General features: G+C 38.0%; 1 protein-coding gene across 1 annotated transcript in view; it reads left to right on the top strand.

Moving 5' to 3' along the window:
* ntrk3b (neurotrophic tyrosine kinase, receptor, type 3b) overlaps window positions 1-21116 on the top strand; it is a 146526-nt gene that overhangs the window by 12735 nt on the left and 112675 nt on the right. The window contains exons 2-3 of the mRNA XM_051900980.1: window positions 11276-11350; window positions 15978-16049. Coding sequence (XP_051756940.1) covers window positions 11276-11350; window positions 15978-16049 — 147 coding nt within the window. The remainder of the gene's footprint in view (window positions 1-11275; window positions 11351-15977; window positions 16050-21116) is intronic.

The following is a 21116-nucleotide window of genomic DNA, read 5'->3' as shown; positions in this document are numbered from 1 at the left end:
TTGTGACATGTACGTTATCCTGCTGGAAGTAGCCATCAGAAGATTGTACACTGTGGTCATAAAGGGATGGACATGGTCAGCAACGATACTCAGATAGGCTGTGGTGTTTAAATGATGCTCAACAGGTACTAAGGGGCCCAAAGTGTGCCAAGAAAATATCCTCCACACCATTACACCACCAGCAGCCTGAACCGTTGATACAAGGCAGGATGGATCCATGCTTTCATGCTGTTTATGCCAAAATCTGACTCTACCATCTGAATGTTGCAGAAGAAATCAGCACTTATCAGACCAGGCAACGTTTTTCCAATCTTCTGTTGTCCAGTTTTGGTGTCCCGTGTAAATTGTAGCCTCAGTTTGCTGTTCTTATCTGACAGGTCTGTCTTCTGCTGCTGTAGCTCATCTGCTTCAAGGTTGGACGTGTTGTGTGTTCAGAGATGCTCTTCTGCAGACCTCGGTTGTAACGAGTGCTTATTTGAGTTACTGTTGCCTTTCTATCAGCTGAACCAGTCTGGCCATTTTCCTCTGACCTCTGACCTAAACAAGGCATTTTCACCCACAGAACTGCCACTCACTAGATATTTTATCTTTTTCAGACCATTCTCTGTAAATCTTAGAGATGGTTGTGTGTGAAAATCCCAGTAGATCAGCAGTTTCTGAAATAGACAGACCAGCCCATCTGGCACCAACAACCATGCCATGTTCAAAGTCACTTAAATCACCTTTCTTCTCCATTGCGTACAAAAGATTTTATTTCAAATAATGCTGTGCTTTTGAACTTTCTATTCATTACTGAATCTTAAAAAATAATTCATGGTTTCCACAAAAAATATGAATCAGCACAATAATAATCAGAAATGTTTCTTGAGAAGAGAATCAGCATATTAGAATGATTTCTAAAGGAACATGTGACACTGAAGACTGGAGTAATGATGCTGAAAATTCAGCTCTGATCACAGGAATAAATTATATTTCGAAATATATTAAAATAGAAAACCGTTCTTTTAATTTGTGATTGTCACAGTCGGGTTGCAAATGAAGTTAAAACAGGATCTAATTGCAGCAGTTTTCAAAATGTATTTAACAAAACTCTGGATCAGAACACCATGTAAAATGCAACAATAACGGGCAACTGAACCAAACGCAGGCCTTAAATACACAGTGAACTAATTAAAAAAGAAACGAGACACAGCTGACATGACTAATCACACAATGAGTAACCTAAAAGACTAACTAGAAGTGGGAACAAAAGAAACAGGAACAGAAAAAAGTGCTAAACCAATTCAAATCTTAGATTATTATAAATATTATCTCCCTGACAGTGATAATATTTCACAATATTGTTGTTTTTACTGTATTTTGATCAAATAACTGCAGCCTTGAGAGACTTCTTTCAAAAACTTAAAAAACATATTACCATCCCCAAACTTTTGAATGGTAGTGTACTGTGTTTATGCTTTCAACAACATGCAAAAAACATAATAGCAAATGTAATATTTATAATGTGTAAACTGTCTTCTTTTTAACTCAGCAGCCGAACACACCATTGCTGTGTTTTCTTGATATATTCTCCCCTCCAGAGAGCAAAATTTGGCCTGCTTTCCCCTGAAATTGCCCATTGTTCTGTGTTAAGGAAGTCATCTCGTGCAGGTTTTCCAAACAAGTGCTCTCTGCAGCCTTTGGCATGGCAAGTGACATTGGCGTCCCAAAACCAGTAAGTTATTGGCGTCCGTACCATTATTGCTGTTCTGTCTAATGCTCTCTGCCTCATGGGACCTAATTATGCTCATTTTCATTTTGGCTAAAGCTCAGGAGTGGATGCGGGTAGAGATGTGCAGAATGTAGATACAGCACAGAAGGGGTTTTGTTGTGCCTATATTTAGACTGCCAGGTCTGGACATGGATCATGAAGCTGCGATGCATTGCACACAGTTAATCTGAGGCACATTGATACATGGCCTAAATGCACGCCTGCCTAGACACAGTTAGTTTGGGAAAGTTAAGTCTTACGCACATTAGCTTCGATAATATTCCAGCAGCACTTTGGATCAGAAATACTTAATGTGGAGGAGATCTCCTTTGTGAATGTGTAATTGCTCTGTTGCTGGTCAGAGATGTTTTGGAATGAACACGTTTGGAATAAGGAATAGTTCACCCCAAATTGAAGATGTTTTGCCTTTATGTCATTTTTTCCATGCAACACAAAAGAAGAAAGTATTTTTCCCCAATACAATAAAGCATTCAAAAAGGATGCAAAGGCATAAAGTATCATAAAAGTAGTCCATATAATGTTGTGTGAGGAGCAGATCAGAATTTAAGTCCAGTCATATGGGATTGAAATGACATAATGGTGAGTAAGGACAACATAATTGTCTTTTTGGGTGAACTAACAGTTAAATGATGGTGCTAACAATGTTATTTGTGTTTTCTTTTAAGAAGAGAGCTAATTTCTGTGTCTATTCTGTGTCTATATGTTCCATAAACACATTTTTCTAAGTGATAAAATGACAATATAGGAAGATGTCAAGAATGTTGAAAGGCATTGCTGATAGGTGTATTGAATAGGGGACATGACATTTGCACATTTTTAAAGGTCACCGCTAAATGGGGACAGTTTAATTGCCCTGTGTATGTACTAGAGGTGAAACATTATCGTGAATTTACCTCAATCGAACACCTTTTCCTAAGGAAGTCAGACAAATTGATCAGTGAGCTCAGTATTTCAATACTTTTAAGTCTAAAGTGAGCAAAGAAGTCAATACAGATTTCAGTCATTTCCAGTTCTCAAGCCTTTCTTACGATATCTGCCAGTGTCTTCAAAAAGTACATTTTGCCAAACCACAACCCAATCCTAAGTTGAAGTATTTATCTATAGTCTTGTCAAGGTATGAAATTGTTTTATAAATAAAAATATATAGCTGTCCAATGATATAAGCCTAATATGTGCAACAAAATTCCCAAATGTAAATGAGTCATTACAGAATTGAAAATATAGTACATAGTATAGGGAGTCGAATCAGTGAATCATTTTTGTGAAACTGTTCATTTACATGAACCATCCGAACGAACTGAATGAATTCACTAGAATGAATCAGACTTTTCAAAACTATGAGAGAACAGCACTTTTAGGATGAATCGATTCACTAAATGAATCAGGCTTTCTTACCCAGGCTCTGTCCCAAATGAAACCCTAAGACCTCACGATCTTCCTCACTTTTGTGACATAATGCTGCTTTGAAGCTCGCTTCAGTACAGGTTCGGCAAAAGTGTGCATCAAGGATACATATCGGCCGCAAAGGGGGGTTATCGCGAGCACCCGTTTGAAACTAAAATGACAAATGGGACACCCCACGGTCCTTAACAGACATGTGTACGTGGTGGACATTGAAGTCCACAAGACTGCAAATCCACACGAAGTGTGCCATTTAGGACAGGACATACATATGATTCAGAAGAACATTTAGGACACGCTAGAATGAATCGGACTATCCAACACTAGGGCCCTGTCCCAAATGGCACACTTCATGTGCACTTGCGGTCTTGTGGACTTAAAATGGCCGACGCGTGCCTGTTAATACTTAGGGTTAGGCCCGATCCCAAATGGCACCGTAAACTCCCACGGTCTTCCTCTGAGTCCGCACTTTTGTAACGTAATGTCGCTTTGACATGGCGCATCTTGGACAGTGTAGCCGTCGAGGAGAGTTGAAGTCAGGTCAGCTTTATGGTAATGAGCTATGACGCGGCAACCAATCGGAATGTAGAGGTCCTTCGCTTGAGTGGATTCCAGAGAACGCAGTCGTGTAAACTTTGGTTCCGACCAAACATTGGTTCCCAAGCAAAATGGAGCAGAGTTGGATAATTGCCTTGGCGGGTTTCCCAATAATATACGACATGTGCATAAATAAGAAAAATTAAGGTGTCTGACATTGTTTGCATGCTATGTCTGAAATTGCATAGCTGTATGCCTATACATTTACTATATAAATATATATTATTAGGCTACTATATAAATATATAGTATGCACTATATATTTAAGCCTAATCACATTTATCATTATTTTCTCCCGCTAAGCAATTTGTTCTCTGCATTCTGGAATCCTTTCAAGCGGAGGACTTCTACATTCCGATTGGTTGACCGTTACTTTGACGCTCCCGCTGTACAGCGTTGGCTGCAGGGCAGCCAGAGCGAATTTTGATGCTCTCGCCGGCGGCGGTGTGAACGCACCGTAACACACATGCAGTGGCCAAGTAAGTCCACAAGACTTAAAGATTCCATAAGGGAGTTTTTACACCGATGCCATTTTTGGTTCCCCACAGAACCTTACAGTGAATAGTTCCATCATTAGAACCATTATTTTCCATTAAAGAACAATTAAATAATATTTTAATAATCTAAAGAATCTTTTTCCACTATAAAGAATCCTGTGTGGAATGGAAAGGTTCAATGGATGTTAAAGGTTCTTTATGGAACCTGTATTAAAGATTATTATTTCTTTTATTCTTGTCATTGTTTACAATTCTTTTTCCCAGTTTGCCTTAGTAAGATGCCCAATTTAATTTGCTCAGTCCTAGTTTCTCTTCAGTTAGCTGCTTATTGATTTGTACATGCCCTCTGTTAATTAACCAATCACTGCAGATGTGATTGTGTATCTTTTGCTTGTGTCATTTAAATAAGATTTATCTTGATTGAAGTGTTTGTATTTCTGTTCTTGTCTAGAAACCACACATTATGTACTCTCTGCTCATCTGCTTTGCTCTAGCTGCTTCAATGGATTAATAAAGTGGTCAAATGGAATTGTACTACTAGACTCTGGTGTTCTTACAGACACCCCTGCTGGAATCAAGCCAGACATTTCCTCTTTAAGCCTGACCTCCCTTACAGAACTTACAGAACCATTGATGCCAATAAAGAACCTTTATTTTTAAGAGTGTACATTAGCATAGCAAGTGTCCAGAACACCCAGGCAACATGCTGACCAGTCAGGAACCTTATGCTGGGTACACACCACAAGATAATCAGGCTGATTTTGGGCCGATTTCTCCCCTTCCGATAATCCTAGGTAATGTCCCGATTATCTTGATGGCTCTACAGATTATCTCATTAGATTTTCCTGTGGTGTGAGGTGTGTTAAGAGTAACTGAATCTGCTCGGAAAAACGTTAGAGCCTCCCCAATTGCGAATTGTAAATATTCAACATGTTGAATATTTACGATCAGAAATCCTGATGTGTGGGGGGAACCCCGAGGACAAACGCGCACACGCTCTGGAGATTATCACGTGAAATGAAACAATATCCAATCAGAAAGCGAGCTGACAGAAGACAGAAGCATAACAAATGCAGTCATGGTGCAGCACAAAGTTAAATGGATTTGGACAGCAGAGATGGAGGATCAGCTTGTCGATTTGTGGCAACAGCACAAGTGTTTATACAACGTGTCCTGTAAAACATACCAAAATCATTCCAAACACTATCATTGCAATTTCTTCCTGCCTATCATCCGCCATGTTTATTCTGAATTCTCAAGAGATTTTGCGAGAATTCCCGTGTTCACAGTAGGGACTCTGGTTGTATGTGGTGTGCTGTCTTTGTCACATCACGGCATACCACACACTATGGAAGCAAAACGGTTTAATCTAGGATTTTTTGTCCTCATGTTTGTGTGGTCTCTTACATTTTTAAAATCTTATAAGATTTTAAAAATCTTTTAGTGTGTACCCAGCATTAGGAACCACATAGCAGTGGTCTGACAACCACCTATAAAACTTTAGCACTGGTACAGACAAACACCACTCATTTCGTCATAAAATATAAATACAACCGGTTGTCATTGAAGCTGTTCTTCATTTAGAAAAATATAACTCAGAAGTGCTGCCTCACATAATGCTACATATATTACCTCCATTTAAAATGCAAATCAGCATCCAGGCACCTACGAATGATTCATAGCTCGTTAGTGCTAAAGATGAGGCATGTTGTATTTATACATCAGAAATGTAAATCCTGGATTGAAACCTGAAATCAGCAACAGATGGAGTCCAGCTGTAATTTCATCAAGTAGATCCATTAGAAATAAGGCATGTTGCACACCTGTCTCGGAGTAATTACATTTATTCAGATGTTATGTGGGTGTAGGAACGGCAGTAAAGAATCAGTGAAGCGTAAAACAGTATGTTTACTGACTCAAGCAGTCATGCTGAAAAGTATTGTAGATGTGGTTTCTCTAATTGTTATTATAGTGTTTGAAATAATTTCATTGGTTGAATTCATGGTTGTACTCATAAATGGTCTTTATTCTTGGAATAGAAGGGCAAGATAATAGTAAGACTTTCGGTTTTCGGCTTTTCAGGGTTCTTTACTCAAAGCCTCTCTCTGAGATTAAAAAGAAAGGTGTCGATCAATGCCTGGAGAGCACACCTGAGACAGTCTGCTTTATTAAATGTTCTTCCATTAAGCTCTATGTACTTGTACTGTAGATCATTTAAACAAAGTCATTAATCATGCCCAGGCATGGGTGTTGGGAACAATGGAGAGACTAGAGAGGAGATTATGGAGAAAACCGCCATGAACTTGCGCACAGCCTGAGAGAGGCTTTTTATCACATGCTGAAATGAAACGGGCGCAGAGCCTTTGACTGATATTTGAATGATTCACATGGTTTAGGTTGTGCATCTGTATAAACACAGATGATCCATTGCATCTGGATCACAACAATGCCATCCAGACTCAGTTCTATATTTCATTGCATCCAGCATGAATTGATATTATTTCTGTCATGACAACTCTTTGAGAGATTGGCATGGTGAAGGTAATGTATTTGGCAATGTTTATGTATTTTGTCTTGGCGGAATAGATCTTCTACGCTGATGTAGAGCAAGTAGCGAGACTTGCTACTGCTAATACATTCACAGACATTGCTGTGAGCAAGTAAGACATGCTGCTGCTATATATATATACATATACATATATATATATATATATATATATATATATATATATATACACACACTGTTCAAAAAAATTTAAGGAACACTTTGAAAACACATCAGAACTCAATGGGGAAAAATATCATGCTGGATATCTATACTGATATGGACTGGGTAATGTGTTAGGAATGAAAGGATGCCACATTGTTTGATGGAAATGAAAATTTTCAACCTACAGAGGACTGAATTCAAAGACACCCCAAAAATCAAAGTGAAAAAATGATGCAGCAGGCTAGTTCATTTTGCTGAAATTTTATTGCAGCAACTCAAAATGGTACTCAGTAGTTTGTATGGCCCCCACATGCTTGTATGCATGCCTGACAACGTCGGGGCATTCTCATAATGAGACGATGGATGGTGTCCTGGGGTATTTCCTCCCAGATCTGGACCAGGGCATCACTGAGCTTCTGGACAATCTGTGGTGCAACTTGGCGGCGTCGGACGGGTTGAAACATAATGTCCCAGAGGTGTTCTATTGGATTTAGGTCAGGCGAGCGTGGGGGCCATTCAGTGGTATCAGTTCCTTTTCCTTCATTGTCCAGGAACTGCCTGCATACTCTCGCCACATGAGGCCAGGCATTGTCGTGCACCAGGAGGAACCCAGGACCCACTGCACCAGCATAGGGTCTGACAATGGGTCCAAAGATTTCATCCCAATACCTAATGGCAGTCAGGGTGCCATTGTCTAGCCTGTAGAGGTCTGTGCGTCCCTCCATGGATATACCTCCCCAGACCATCACTGACCCACCACCAAACCGGTCATGCTGAACAATGTTACAGGCAGCATAACGTTCTCCACGGCTTCTCCAGACCCTTTCACGTCTGTCACATGCTCAGGGTGAACCTGCTCTCATCTGAAAAGCACACGGACCTGCCAATTCTGGTGTTCAATGGCAAATGCCAATCGAGCCCTACGGTGCCGGGCAGTGAGCACAGGGCCCACTAGAGGACGTTGGGCCCTCAGGCCACCCTCATGAAGTCTGTTTCTGATTGTTTGGTCAGGGACATTCACACCAGTGGCCTGCTGGAGGTCATTTTGTAGGGCTTTGTTTTGGGGGTTGTCTCATTGTTGCCCATCTAGTGCACCTGTTGTTAATTTCATTAACACCAAAGCAGCTGAAACTGATTAACAACCCCCTCTGCTACTTAACTCACCAGCTCATATTCTTCAAAAAGCTTACGCTGAATGTCCTATGCCTTCCCCATTCAACTTACGGAACGAATGCGGCAGCAGTTCAGTTTTTCCGTAAGTTGAATAGGGAAGGCGTAGGAGATTCAGCGTGAGCATTTTGAAGAATACGGAATCGCGTTCTGGTGAAAGCACTTGTGATGCGATCATTTGTGCCTATAAAGCATATACATTTTGATTTTTTTTAGAAAATGACTGATCGTTTCGCTAGATAAGACCCTTATTCCTCGTCTGGTATCGTTTAAAGCCTTTTGAAGCTGCACTGAAACTGTAATTTTGACCTTCAACCGTTTGGAGACCACTGAAGTCCACTATAAGGAGAAAAATCCTGGAATGTTTTCATTAAAAACCTTAATTTCTTTTCGACTGAAGAAAGAAGGACATGGACATCTTGGATGACAAATGTAAAATTGGTCCTAAAGCAAAACCAGTGATTCTCAACTGGTTTTAGGCATCGTTCAGTGGTGGGCCATGAAGCCCATCCTCAGTCAAAGCTCTTTGGGGAAATTAGTGACCTGAAGACGCTGTGTAAACCCAACGGTCAGTAAAGTAGCAGGGCCTCTGCTGTATTACATTAACTGCAGTGCGACTCATTTGTAAAGTGTCACTCTCTCCACTGCTGTAAACAGAAACATTAAATCTACCTGATGTACTGTGCTGGACTGTGCTTGTGGCATTGTCAGGGTGTGTGTGGATCTAGAAGCGTGTATTCTTGTTTGCTTTTGTGTAGCTGTGCTCTGTCAGCGGCACATCGGTGATTTCTCCTGCTTAGAACATCTTTCACTTCTGTCAAGATTGTGTTTGTTTTAGCTGGCAGATAAGAAGCTTGCGGAATAGGAAATAAAGGCAGTGCTGCATTCCCTGGCAATTGCTGAATTTAAATGCAAGCATGTTTTCAAGCAGATTCTGACACTGATAATGGTGTTTCAGTGACATGGTAGGGGAGGGATAATTGTAACACCTTTTGATTTTTTTTTTCACTTGGATTTTAGGATTTATTCAGAAAAGGTTTATAGCCTGAACTTGATTGAATCCGATTGACACCAATACATTTTTTAACGCAAATAATTTTGCAGGTAAATGCGTATTTTAAACATTGTTTATTTATTCAAAATGTTCATGTCTATTTATGTTTTGACATCAATGACAGAAAAAAACAAACATGGTTTTCCTGCATTGCTGAGTGTTTATAATGTGTCCTTTTATGATCATTATCACTGTATGAAAACACATTCACTATTGCTAATACCTAGGGTTAGTTGTTTGAACAAACCCTAAGTATTAAAATTCAGCACACAACTCCTCCCGCACTATTTGTGCTACGGAAATGACTGATACCTCAAATCATGCGGCTTGTTAAGGAGAGGTGTTCTATTACTTTTCCCAGAAATCAGACAGCATTTTTTTCCCTGGTGGGCAATAAATGGGGGGAAAAAAACAGACTGTCATCGAAGGGGGAACTTTGTCTTTTCACTTGAATTTTGGGATTTATTCTGAAAATTTTTAGCATAAACTTTTAAAATTGTGCTTGAAACAATTTTACACATTTGTTTCAACTCAAATTTAGGTCAAATATGAACAAAAAAATTTTTAAACCAACAGTTGGGTTTGTCCATATTTTACCCAAATTTGGGTTAAAACAACCCAGCGTTTTTAAGAGTGTAGCTGTCATTACAGTTACAGTAAGTTTAGATGTCAATTAAACATACAGTATATATGAATTAAAGTAGTTTGTCAACAAGACCAGTAGCGGCCTTTGCTATGTTTCACCTGTGTCGGGCCTTGAAACAGAAAGGGCCTCGTCTTGCGCTCGAAAAAGAGCCCCGCCCCCGCCATCACGCTGCAGAGACGCCAGGGTCTCTGTGTGAGTTCTTATTTTTAATATTTATGAAGGATATAGCTAGTTAAGCAATATCATACAAGCAAGAGTGCTGTTTTCCTGAATATCAGCACATTTGCAAATGTCATATTGATTTTATGCAACAGTTCAATTAACAAGAAGTTAATATTAGGTGACTTACATTTTCATATTTAAAAGTATCATTTCATTATGGTTAAAGAGATAGAATGTGTAGATTATAAATAGACTATTACGAGTGAAATATGAGATAACATTGTTGAATAGAACAGAGATAATAAAGTAATTGCAGCTGCATTGAATTAAAAGCTTGTCTGTTTTTTTCATATAGGGGCCTCCAACTGTTTCTTTGAAATGGGCCTCTAAGGGTACATTTACATGACAATGATATGCTTAAAACGGATAAGTTTTCCTTTTCAGTTTTCCGCATACAGACGACACCATTGTCAAAATGATCCCTATTCACACGGATCCGCGGAAACAACTAAAAACACTGTATTCTGCTGTCCATCTGCATGTCCATGATGTCATTGTGTTCACAGTTTTGCGTTTTTGTTGTTTACACAGAGACCGTTTTCAAAAACTTGCACTTTGAAACCCGTTTTCAAAATTTGCTTTTTAAGGCACCCAAAACGCCGTTGTCATGTAAGTGAACGGCCAAAACGCATACAAAGTTTTACGTTTTTAGTTGAAAACGGTGTCGTGTAAACAGCCCCTAAATTGCAAAGGCCGCCTCTGAATAAGACCCCACACTTTTGAACTCTTTGTATAAATTATTTTGGGAAGAGAGGATTAAACTGTGCTTGCTCATACCTGATATGACTATAATGACTTATTGTGAGTTTTATTACTGACGTCACATTTATTTAGTGTTTCAGTGACTAAGTTGACTTGTGTCTCTGGTTGTTCTACATGGTATACATGATAATTATCTTTGTGTTTCCCATATGTTCTATGCATTTGACCTTACAGTCTAGGGTAAAACAAATTGTTTTGCTAATTATTTCACAGTGTGGTTTGCAAGTAATCACACCCTTAGGCAAACTGCGTAACCAACACACACGAATGCCTCTGAGAGGAATGTTTCACGAGCGCTCGCTGAACTATGATACATTTTTCAAAACTCCGGGGACCTTCCATTGGGTTCCTGCCCCAGCCATCAAGCGGAAAAACACATATCCTCTGGTTGAATAAATTGGTGGTAATGGTGCTGTTTTCAATATTTTCTCTCTTTCTTTTGTAGACACATAGAGAATTGGACTGGATTGCAGATTCTTAAGGATGTTGACATGGAACTGTACACAGGACTCCAGAGACTGTGAGTATTCAAAACAGATTCCATAGTGGTTATATGCGTTTTACACTAAAGTCTGGTGCACGCTGTACGATTTGGGTCATTTGAGATTTCTTTAATCATAGGGCAGAACATTGCTGACATTAGCTCAAGGGCTTGTGCGATATAATGTCAGTCTTGTTTGTCAATGAGGATGTCAAAATGTGAGAAGATTGATCGCAAAGTCAACACTGTCAATCATGACTAGTCTTGAGATGTATATCACACAGTCTGACATACAAGAAGACAGTTGATGTCACACAGTCTCCTTTGACTTTTACCCAAGAGACCTCACTGGGGTTACATCATAAATTAGGGCCCAAGCACCGATGGTGTGAGGACCCTGTTGTAATTGCTCAGTCAATTATTCTTCTTCTCCGAAATGAAATGCATTTCTGAGGGCCTAAACATGCTCGAAAACTCATGAAACTTTGCACAGGCGTCAGAAGTGGTGAAAATTTACATCTGATATGGGTTTCAGAATTAGGTGTGGCAAAATGGCTCGATAGCGCCACAATTAAGCACCCTTCGCGCTACAATTCACGTACAAGTATGAAATTCGGTAGACACATGTATCAGCTCAATACCTACAAAAAAGTCCCTGGGTCCAAAATCTGAAAACCCAACAGGAAGTGAGATATTTTGAATTTTCTCTGCAAAATTGTTGAAGTTTTTGCCATTTCCATACGTTAACAAACTCCTCCTAGAGTTTTAATCAGATAAACATCATATTTGGTCAGTCTAATCTGAAGGCCTTTGCGATGTTAAATTGTGAAGGTCTACAGTTTTCGTTAAAGGGTTTGTCCGTGGCGGCCTGACAAAATTCGATGTTTCGCCATGAAACAGGAAATTGTTGTAACTCAGGCATACAATGTCCAATCTGCTCCAAACTTCACGTTTGATAATAGTTCTGGCCTAAATACATCTACATGGCAATATTCAGTAATAGTCAAAGCGCCACCTGTTGGCAGCAGGAAGTGTGGCACGTCAAAATGACCCACTATTCACTATTCATGTTTTCCTAAGGCCCCGGGTGCGAGGGCCCTTTCATTGCTGCTTGCAGCTTTAATGTTGTATTATAATTTTGTAGATATTGTAAATGATGGTAAAAATCACAATTTATACATTTGGGGCCAGATTTACTAACAGCCATCGCAAACCCTCTTTTGGCGTTAAAAAACTACTGTCGGGATTTACTAAAAACACACAATGCAAAATTAGCACTGAAAAAGGCTTGGACTGACTTGTTTTTGTGGCTGAACTTATGGCATATGCATTTGTAGGAGTTTCCCTTTCAGACACAAAATTTATGGGAGGAGAGTATTTAAATGAATCACGCGAAGTGATTTACTAATGTTTGCGCTAGTCAATTTACTGGTATTTGCGCCGTTATTTAACGCCTAAAAAAAGCATGTCTTAACCAATTTTGTGTCATGGCTGCAGTTGTTGCTGCTAGGAGGAGACGCACAGAGAACAGAGAGCGCGTGGTAGAAGGGAGAAAATATTTTCCACTCGTATTAATTTCTTTGGAATGCCAGAGGAAGTTGCGCCTGTGTCGACCCACACCTGATGAGCATCAGCTCTGCTTATTTGCGACCTAATGCTAATTTGCACTGGTCTTGGTAGATTGCGTTGGTCATTATGTAAATGATTTGACTGCTGCTGCTGCTGTTGGTTATTGCTACTGCTGCTGCAGAGCAAGTACGGGACTTGCTACTGCCAATACATACACAACATGCGCAAGAAAGACATACTGCTGCTGTACAATATAGCGTACATTAATTACCCATACCAGATTTATACAGGTGGAGCTGGAGGAGGTGGAGGGTTTCTGAAAGCTCTGCACTGCTAAGGCAAATGCTAACCAAGTATCTGAAGGTTGAGCAGCGAGCTCATTGGCTACTGATACAGCAGGAACCAATCAGCAGAGAATGACCTATAGGGAATGGTGATTGCAAACAGACTGAGTTAAGGACCTATCAACCTGCGCCATCTAGAGTTTCATGACAGAACTTTGTATATCTACTTTTTCTATAAGATGAAAAGGTCTGGTGGGATGAAACTGACCAGACGATCTGCTGCGGATCCAGACCTCCCACAGTGTTTCATCACTCCCACTTCTGAGCTTCCTTTCACCTCTTCCAAGCACTCTCATCTTTCTCACCCCCATCCTCTCTTCATCGTAACCTCAAGACAGTTTTCTCCTCCACTCCTCTTGATCCTTCAGCAAGGAAGCCAAGTGGACTATTCCCAGCTTCCCATTTGCATTTTTCTCATTAACATTGCTCTCTCTTCTGCTGATGGTGGGCTCTCCTGGTCCCACCCACGTCTGGGAACAGCACTGACCTCCAGGCCTCTAAATTACCCTCTGAGGTTTCACTAAAGGTCATTCAGCTTTAAGCACAAACATCATAGATAGCATTGTTACATAAGCAAACACGTGAATGCAAGACCTGTCTGTGGAGGTTCGGTGTGAAATAGATGAGTTGAGTCATACAACATCTCAGCCCACCTGTGGGCGAGAGGATAGTTTGTGCACTGATATTATGTTGACTTAACAATGATGACTTGCTGTACAAACTATTCTCAAAAGTTCTGTCCTGATTTCTATCTATCTATCTATCTATCTATCTATCTATCTATCTATCTATCTATCTATCTATCTATCTATCTGATGTTATCATGTTATCATCCATCCATCCATCCATCAATCCATCCATTCATCCATCCTCATACTAATTTCTATCTATCTGATTTCATCCATCATCCCAATTTCTTTCTATCTATCTATCTATCTATCTATCTATCTGTCTGTCTGTCTATCTGTCTGTCTGATGTTATCATCTATCTATCTATCTATCTATCTATCTATCTATCTATCTGTCTATCTGTCTGTCTGATGTTATCATCTATCTATCTATCTATCTATCTATCTATCTGTCTGTCTGTCTGTCTGTCTGTCTATCTGATGTTATCATCCATTCATCTATCTATCTATCTATCTATCTATCTATCTATCTATCTATCTATCTATCTATCTCTCTGATGTTATCATCCATCTATCTATCTATCTATCTATCTATCTATCTATCTATCTATCTATCTATCTATCTATCTATCTATCTATCTGTCTATCTGTCTGTCTGATGTTATCATCTATCTATCTATCTATCTATCTATCTATCTATCTGTCTGTCTGTCTGTCTGTCTGTCTATCTGATGTTATCATCCATTCATCTATCTATCTATCTATCTATCTATCTATCTATCTATCTATCTATCTATCTATCTATCTATCTATCTATCTATCTATCTCTCTGATGTTATCATCCATCTATCTATCTATCTATCTATCTATCTATCTATCTATCTATCTATCTATCTATCTATCTATCTATCTATCAGATTTTATCCATCCATCCATCCATCCATCCATCCATTCATCATCTTAAAGGGGTAGTTAAAAAATGAAAATTCTGTCATTGTTTACTTGTTTCAAACCTGTTTGACCCTTTTTCTTCTGCAGAACACAAAACTGACCTTCAAAATATCTCTTTTGTGTTCCACATGCAGGTTTGAAATGACATGATGGTAAGTAAGTGATGACAGAATTTTATTTCCAGGTGAACTGTCCCTTTACTGATGTATAGTTCTTAAGGTGTTTAAGGTACATAAGGCCTAAACAACATTTGAAGTGGCAGGCTTTTTAAACATTTGTAAAAAATTCAGCCAAACTTTTCTAGTTCAAACATTGGTAGGGACCATTGACCTGCTCGTAGTTCACTAACACCAAATTTGCAGCAGTGCCGGAATGAAATATCTGCCTACACTTGTAATCCCACCCCCACAAGTTCACACATGTCACGTGAAGGACCATCATGAGGCTTTCGTAATAAGGCCCCTTGCATTTGTTTTTAAGCTTTTAAGAGCTGAATGGTTAAGAAGAAAAATGGTATAAACGTGGCCAACATCCTCCTTATTTCTTTCTTATAATAGGGACGGATAATTATATTCCTAGAAATAGTTTACTATAGAGCCATCATCATAATAAAACTAATTCTGTACTGATTACTGTTCACCGGATAAGGGTGTTGTGAGTGTAATCACTTTTTGCATTAAATTCCTGTAATGAAAAGGATGCAGTCATTACCAATTAATGCCACCGAGACTGTGCACAGAGTCTTTAGGATGCACAATTCATTCCAGCTGCCGCTGCGGCTCAGCGCTGTGAAATTGGGGACCCTGATGATACCATTATTCTAATGACACTCTCTGAAGAGATGGGAAAGATGGCAAACTGAGATTGCTTCTGCAGTTTATCATCATAAACGATGTATATCAAGCTGCAAGGCTCTAATGAACTGTTGGCTTTCTCAGGTTTGAATGATCGACTTGCAATGCCAGGTGCAAATGACCAACAACAGGGCCCTCAGTCAAAATTACCGGATGAACCGCGCTGTGTGGAGGCTGAAATAAATGTTGGTGGTCTTACCTTGGGAAATTCATTTGCACTCATCATTGCTGGATTGATGCTGGTCATTTGTGACACCTATAAGATGTTAGAGAGGAACTGTGCATTTTCATATAGTAGTCTCTCTCTCTTTTTTTTCAGGACAATAATGAACTGCAATTTACGGACAATCCAGCCACGTGCATTTGCACAGAACCCTCACCTCCGCTACATGTGAGTACAAAGTCTTCTATAAGTGTGTTTGTGTCACGAAGGACTCATTGTCATTCTCTGAATGAATCGTTTAAGTGAATGAATCATTCTTGTTTACTTCCATGCACTTGTAGACATTAACTATGTTTCCATCCACCTATTTTTATGCACAATTTGGGACATCGCATCAAAAACTGCTGGATGGAAATGTCAAGATGTGCATAAATTCTAAACATGTGCATAAAAAACGTATGCGCTCATTTGAGTCGGATAAATTTTCTATCCGATAAGAAAACATGCGCATAAACTACGATGGAAACACATTTACCGAATAAATTCCTCGATGCGCGTAAAAAAAAAAAAAATCATGTGACTGGGATTTTCTTTCACTTATGGAAAGAAAATATATTTCCCTATATATGAATGATCAATATATTACATTGAAAATATACAGAAAAATATATTGCGTAAATATATTACAATATATTGAATAATACATAAAGAATTGCCGCTTTTCATATATTGAAAAATATGTGATAATATATTTACTAATATATCATAATGTATGTAATTTTATATTCAGTAATATACTTCATAATATATAGATTTATATGTGATCAGATATGGTACTGCATGCATAATATATTGCAGATATATTTATTCATGCAGTATAAACACATATATAGTACAATATATTATGGAACACATTTCTTATATTTTATAATAATTTACATTTTAAATGTTCCGTATTTTCAAATTAGTTAACAAAAGCACACCTGCATGTACTAAAACTTCTACCAAAGAGACTATCACTGTGCTATAATGTGCACAGCCGTTACTTTTTAAATAAAGTTATTATAGTCTTAATGGTGTTCAGCCAATCATAAACCTAACCTCAGGCTCTACTCTTCAGCACAGTGGTAACCCCAATAACTCGCACATACCAGAAAACCTTTTAAATTCCAAAATAATACAACTTTAAACACTAACAGATCTCCCCCTATATCAATATTGAGCAAAACACAGGAAATAGCACTTAATTTTAACATTTACTCTCCTTTAACAGTCAGAAGCAAAGCATGCTGGGAACTAGAAGTCTGTTGATTGTAACTCATTCCATGAATGTGTGTATCTATGTGTGTACAATACATTCACATTTATATGGGAACATGTATGTGCAATATATGTACACAATAAAGGATAAGACTTTATGAATATATAGTGCTATTTTTGTCTTCATTTATAAATATTTTATATGTATCAATATATAGCCATACATGGTCAATGCATATATTGCAGTATATTGAAAAATATAAGCACTAGTTTCCCATATATGGAAATATATTATGTAATATATCTCATTATATTTTGCAGTATATTCCCATATATTTTTGTTCCGTAAGGGATAACTGTACTAACCAGTGGAAAAATCTTGTTGCAACGCTTCTGAAAGGCTGTTTTGGTCATTCAGAAGTCTGTCGTCAGTGTGGTTCAGTATAATTCCTTCCAGAACTGTCTTACATGACTGCGTTCCCAAACAGCAGCATTCACCTCTGAAAGCAAGATAACATGTTTATTGTGTTTTGTCTGCGCACTCTGAGATGCAAATAATTAATTATATACAAAAATTATTATACAGACATGGACAAAATTGTTGGTACCCTTGATAAATATGATCAAAGATGACTGTAAAAATAAATCTGCATTGTTTAACCTTTTGATCTTTAATTCATAAAATTAGCAAAAATCTAACCTTTCATTGAAGGAAAACAATTGAAAGTGGGTGGAAACTCACATTATGAAATAAAGGTTTTTTTCTCCAAAACACGTTGGCCACAATTATTGGCACCCCTAGAATTTTTTATGTAAAATATCTCTGAAGGATATTCCCATTCATACTGACATTTTTTTAGCACACCAGGGTGACTAGGAGCATGAAATTGTCCAGCCATGACTTCCTGTTCCACAGGAGTAAAAACATGAGGAAACACAAAGGCCAAATTCCCTTAATCATTCATCACAATGAGTAAAACCAAAGAATATAGTTCTGATGTGCAGCAAAAGATTGTTGAGCTTCACAAAATAGAAAGTGGCTGTAAGAAAATAGCTGAAGCATTGAAAATCCCCATTTCCACTATCAGGGCAATAATTAAGAAGTTCCAATCAACTAAAGATGTTACAAATCTGCCTGGAAGAGGACGTGTGTCTAAATCATCCTAATGCGTGGTGAGGAGGAGAGTTTGAGTGGACAAAGACTCTCCAAGAATCACAGCTGGAGAATTGCAGAGATTAGTTGAGTCTTGAGTCTCAGAAAGCCTAAAAAAAATTATCAAACAGCACCTACATCCCCACAAGTTGTTCGGGAGGTTTTCAAGAAAAATCCTCTGCTCTCATCCAAAAACAAACTCCGGCATATTCAGCTGTCAGACAAGACTGGAACTTCAAAACAGGACCGGCTTCTATGGTCAGATAAAAAATAAAAAAATAGCTTTTTGGCAGCAAACCCACCAGATGGGTTTGGTGCACACATGGATAAAAAGTACCCCATGCCCACGGTTAAATATACTGCTGGATCTTTAATGTTGTGAGCCGATTTTTCTGCTGGAGGTCCTGGACATCTTGTTCAGATACATGGTATCATGGATTCTATCAAATACCAACAGATAAAAAATCAAAACCTGACCGCTTCTGCTAGAAATCCAATAATGGGCTGTGGTTGGATCTTCCATCGGGACAATGATCCAAAACAAACATCAAAACCCACTTTCAATTCTTTTCCTTCAAATGAAAGGTTAGATTTTTGCTAATTTTATGAATTAAAGATCAAAAGGATAAACAATGCAGATTTATTTTTACAGTCATCTTTGATCATATTTAACAAGGGTACCAACAATTTTGTCCACGTCTGTATACAGTGGCTTCTCCTTCATTTCTTAGTGATATTTAGCACCAGTTTATCAGGAAGTGACAATTTTGTTCTCTTTGACTAACTAGATGGTAACGGTGCTTTATTCACAAATGTTTTATGCGATATTGCAATTTTGTGTATAAGTTAAATTTGCAACTTTGGATGGAAACATAGCTAATGTTGGGCAAGCTACATTTAGTGCATATTGTTTTGTAATAGTTTTGTTTAAGGATGCAACTGACTGAACGCAAACGATGCATTAGCTACATTAGAAACTGACTGAAAGATTCACTGAATGAATCAGCGAGTGAATCAAAAGATTTGCTCATTGGAATGAGATAAAAAAAAAAACTTCTAGTCTTCTAATGTTTTTGATCATTAAAGGTAGTTCAATCAGAAATGAACATGATTTGATCTTTTTTTATTTATTTATTTTTTAATATATATTTTACACAATGTTTTCCTGGAAATGGCACTCCTACAAGGTCCATTATTTTTTTAAATAAGCATGCACGAATGAATTGTTCAAAATCAGATCAGTAACCTGCATTTAGGGTGAATTTTTGTCAAATTTTCTGCTGATATTTTTTTTTTTTGCTTGTGAAATACAGGTGCCAGTTGGAGGGCATAACTGTTTGCAGACCATAGCTTTTACTTTTCATGTTAGCTAACATTGCTTTTAACCTTTGCACAACTAATGAATGGAGGTGCTTTTCTACCATAGGTAGGAGAAACTATCATGATATTCTCATTACTACATTATTTTACCTTACATGTCAGTAAGCAAAACCTCTAGCGTTGACCTTTGGTGTCTTTCATAGTCTCACAACCAGAGAAATGCATGGATTTCTAGAGTATGCGATAATGGTCTCAATTACAGGCAAGCGAACAGGCTAAGCACTTCATGAATGGGCTAAAAGATCCCGTGTTCATTTGAGGCACAAACAGAGCAGATGGACATGCTAATTGTGTGGTCATTAAAAATATGGTCGGGAACTTCAGTAACAAAGATGATGACTGCTTGTGTCTTATTTAATTGTGGCTCTCAGAGGATTAAAGTGGCCGCTTTTGAAGTTCTAATGGCTGATGGAATTAAATCACATTCAGTAATGGGCAGCGTTTTCAAAGACAAAACATTGATTAAGGCAATGTGGAGTAAGTTAAGTACAGTACAGCTACTGAGATGAATGGCAAAGCTCACAGATAGATTTCTCCCTGTCTCCAACAAGTTTATATTTAGAATTTTCCTCAAAGTCACCATGAAACCGAAATTTACAATTCTAATTTTTATGGTATATTGCTGTATTTATTATAAATGATCTATCTGTGATGAATATGTAAATGAACGTGTCCTCGTAATCTTTAATCAAAATAACTTCCCCTCCCACTTGCAGCGACATTTTTTCTCTGATGATGTGTTTACTGTCGCGAGGGCGGGGCAACCTGTCACTCACATGAGATCCACCAATAGCAAACCACAAAATCAAGTCCCGCCCTACATAACTGTAAAAGGCTAAAAATGCTACGATAAAAAACTGTTAACTGGTTAACAGAAAGTTTCCTCACTATATACAGTAAATTACTGTAATAGATCTAACCGTACATTTACACTACAAAAAATGCTTTTCTTATGTAGTATTTTTGTCTTGTTTTCAGTCTAAATATCAAAAAATTCTTAAATCCAGATGCTTTTACTAGATAAGTAAACATAAGATAGTTTTTCCTGTTTTCTGGGGGAAAAAAATCCAAATTAAGTGAGTTTTTGCTTAAAACAAGCAAAATTATCTGCCAACGGGGGAAGAAAAATAATCTTGTTTCTGTTTGAATTCTTGTTTCTTGTTTCTGTCCTAAACAGAAACAAGATCATTTTTCATACCCCATTGGCAAAAAAGAAAAGAAAAAATATCTTATGTCATTTTACTTATCTAGTAAAAGCATCTAAATTTGATGTATTTTGTTGAAATAACTAATTTTCTTCTTAGTTTTTCTTAGTTTTTTCTAATCAGTTATGTGCATTAGGGTTTTGTGTTACATCTAATGTTGTTAAATTAATGTTTATTGCATTTTTTTTTTATGTTTTGTGTGTTACCATGATGGTGTTTAGTGTTTGTCTAAAAGACACTGTGCATCTTTTATATATCAGTTTGTGGAAAAGCTGCCTGTGATGAGCTTTCATTCAT

Source organism: Ctenopharyngodon idella, chromosome 7 (genome assembly GCF_019924925.1).
Source record: "Ctenopharyngodon idella isolate HZGC_01 chromosome 7, HZGC01, whole genome shotgun sequence".
Classification (NCBI taxonomy): Eukaryota; Metazoa; Chordata; class Actinopteri; order Cypriniformes; family Xenocyprididae; genus Ctenopharyngodon; species Ctenopharyngodon idella.
This window is presented reverse-complemented; position numbering and strand designations above follow the sequence as displayed.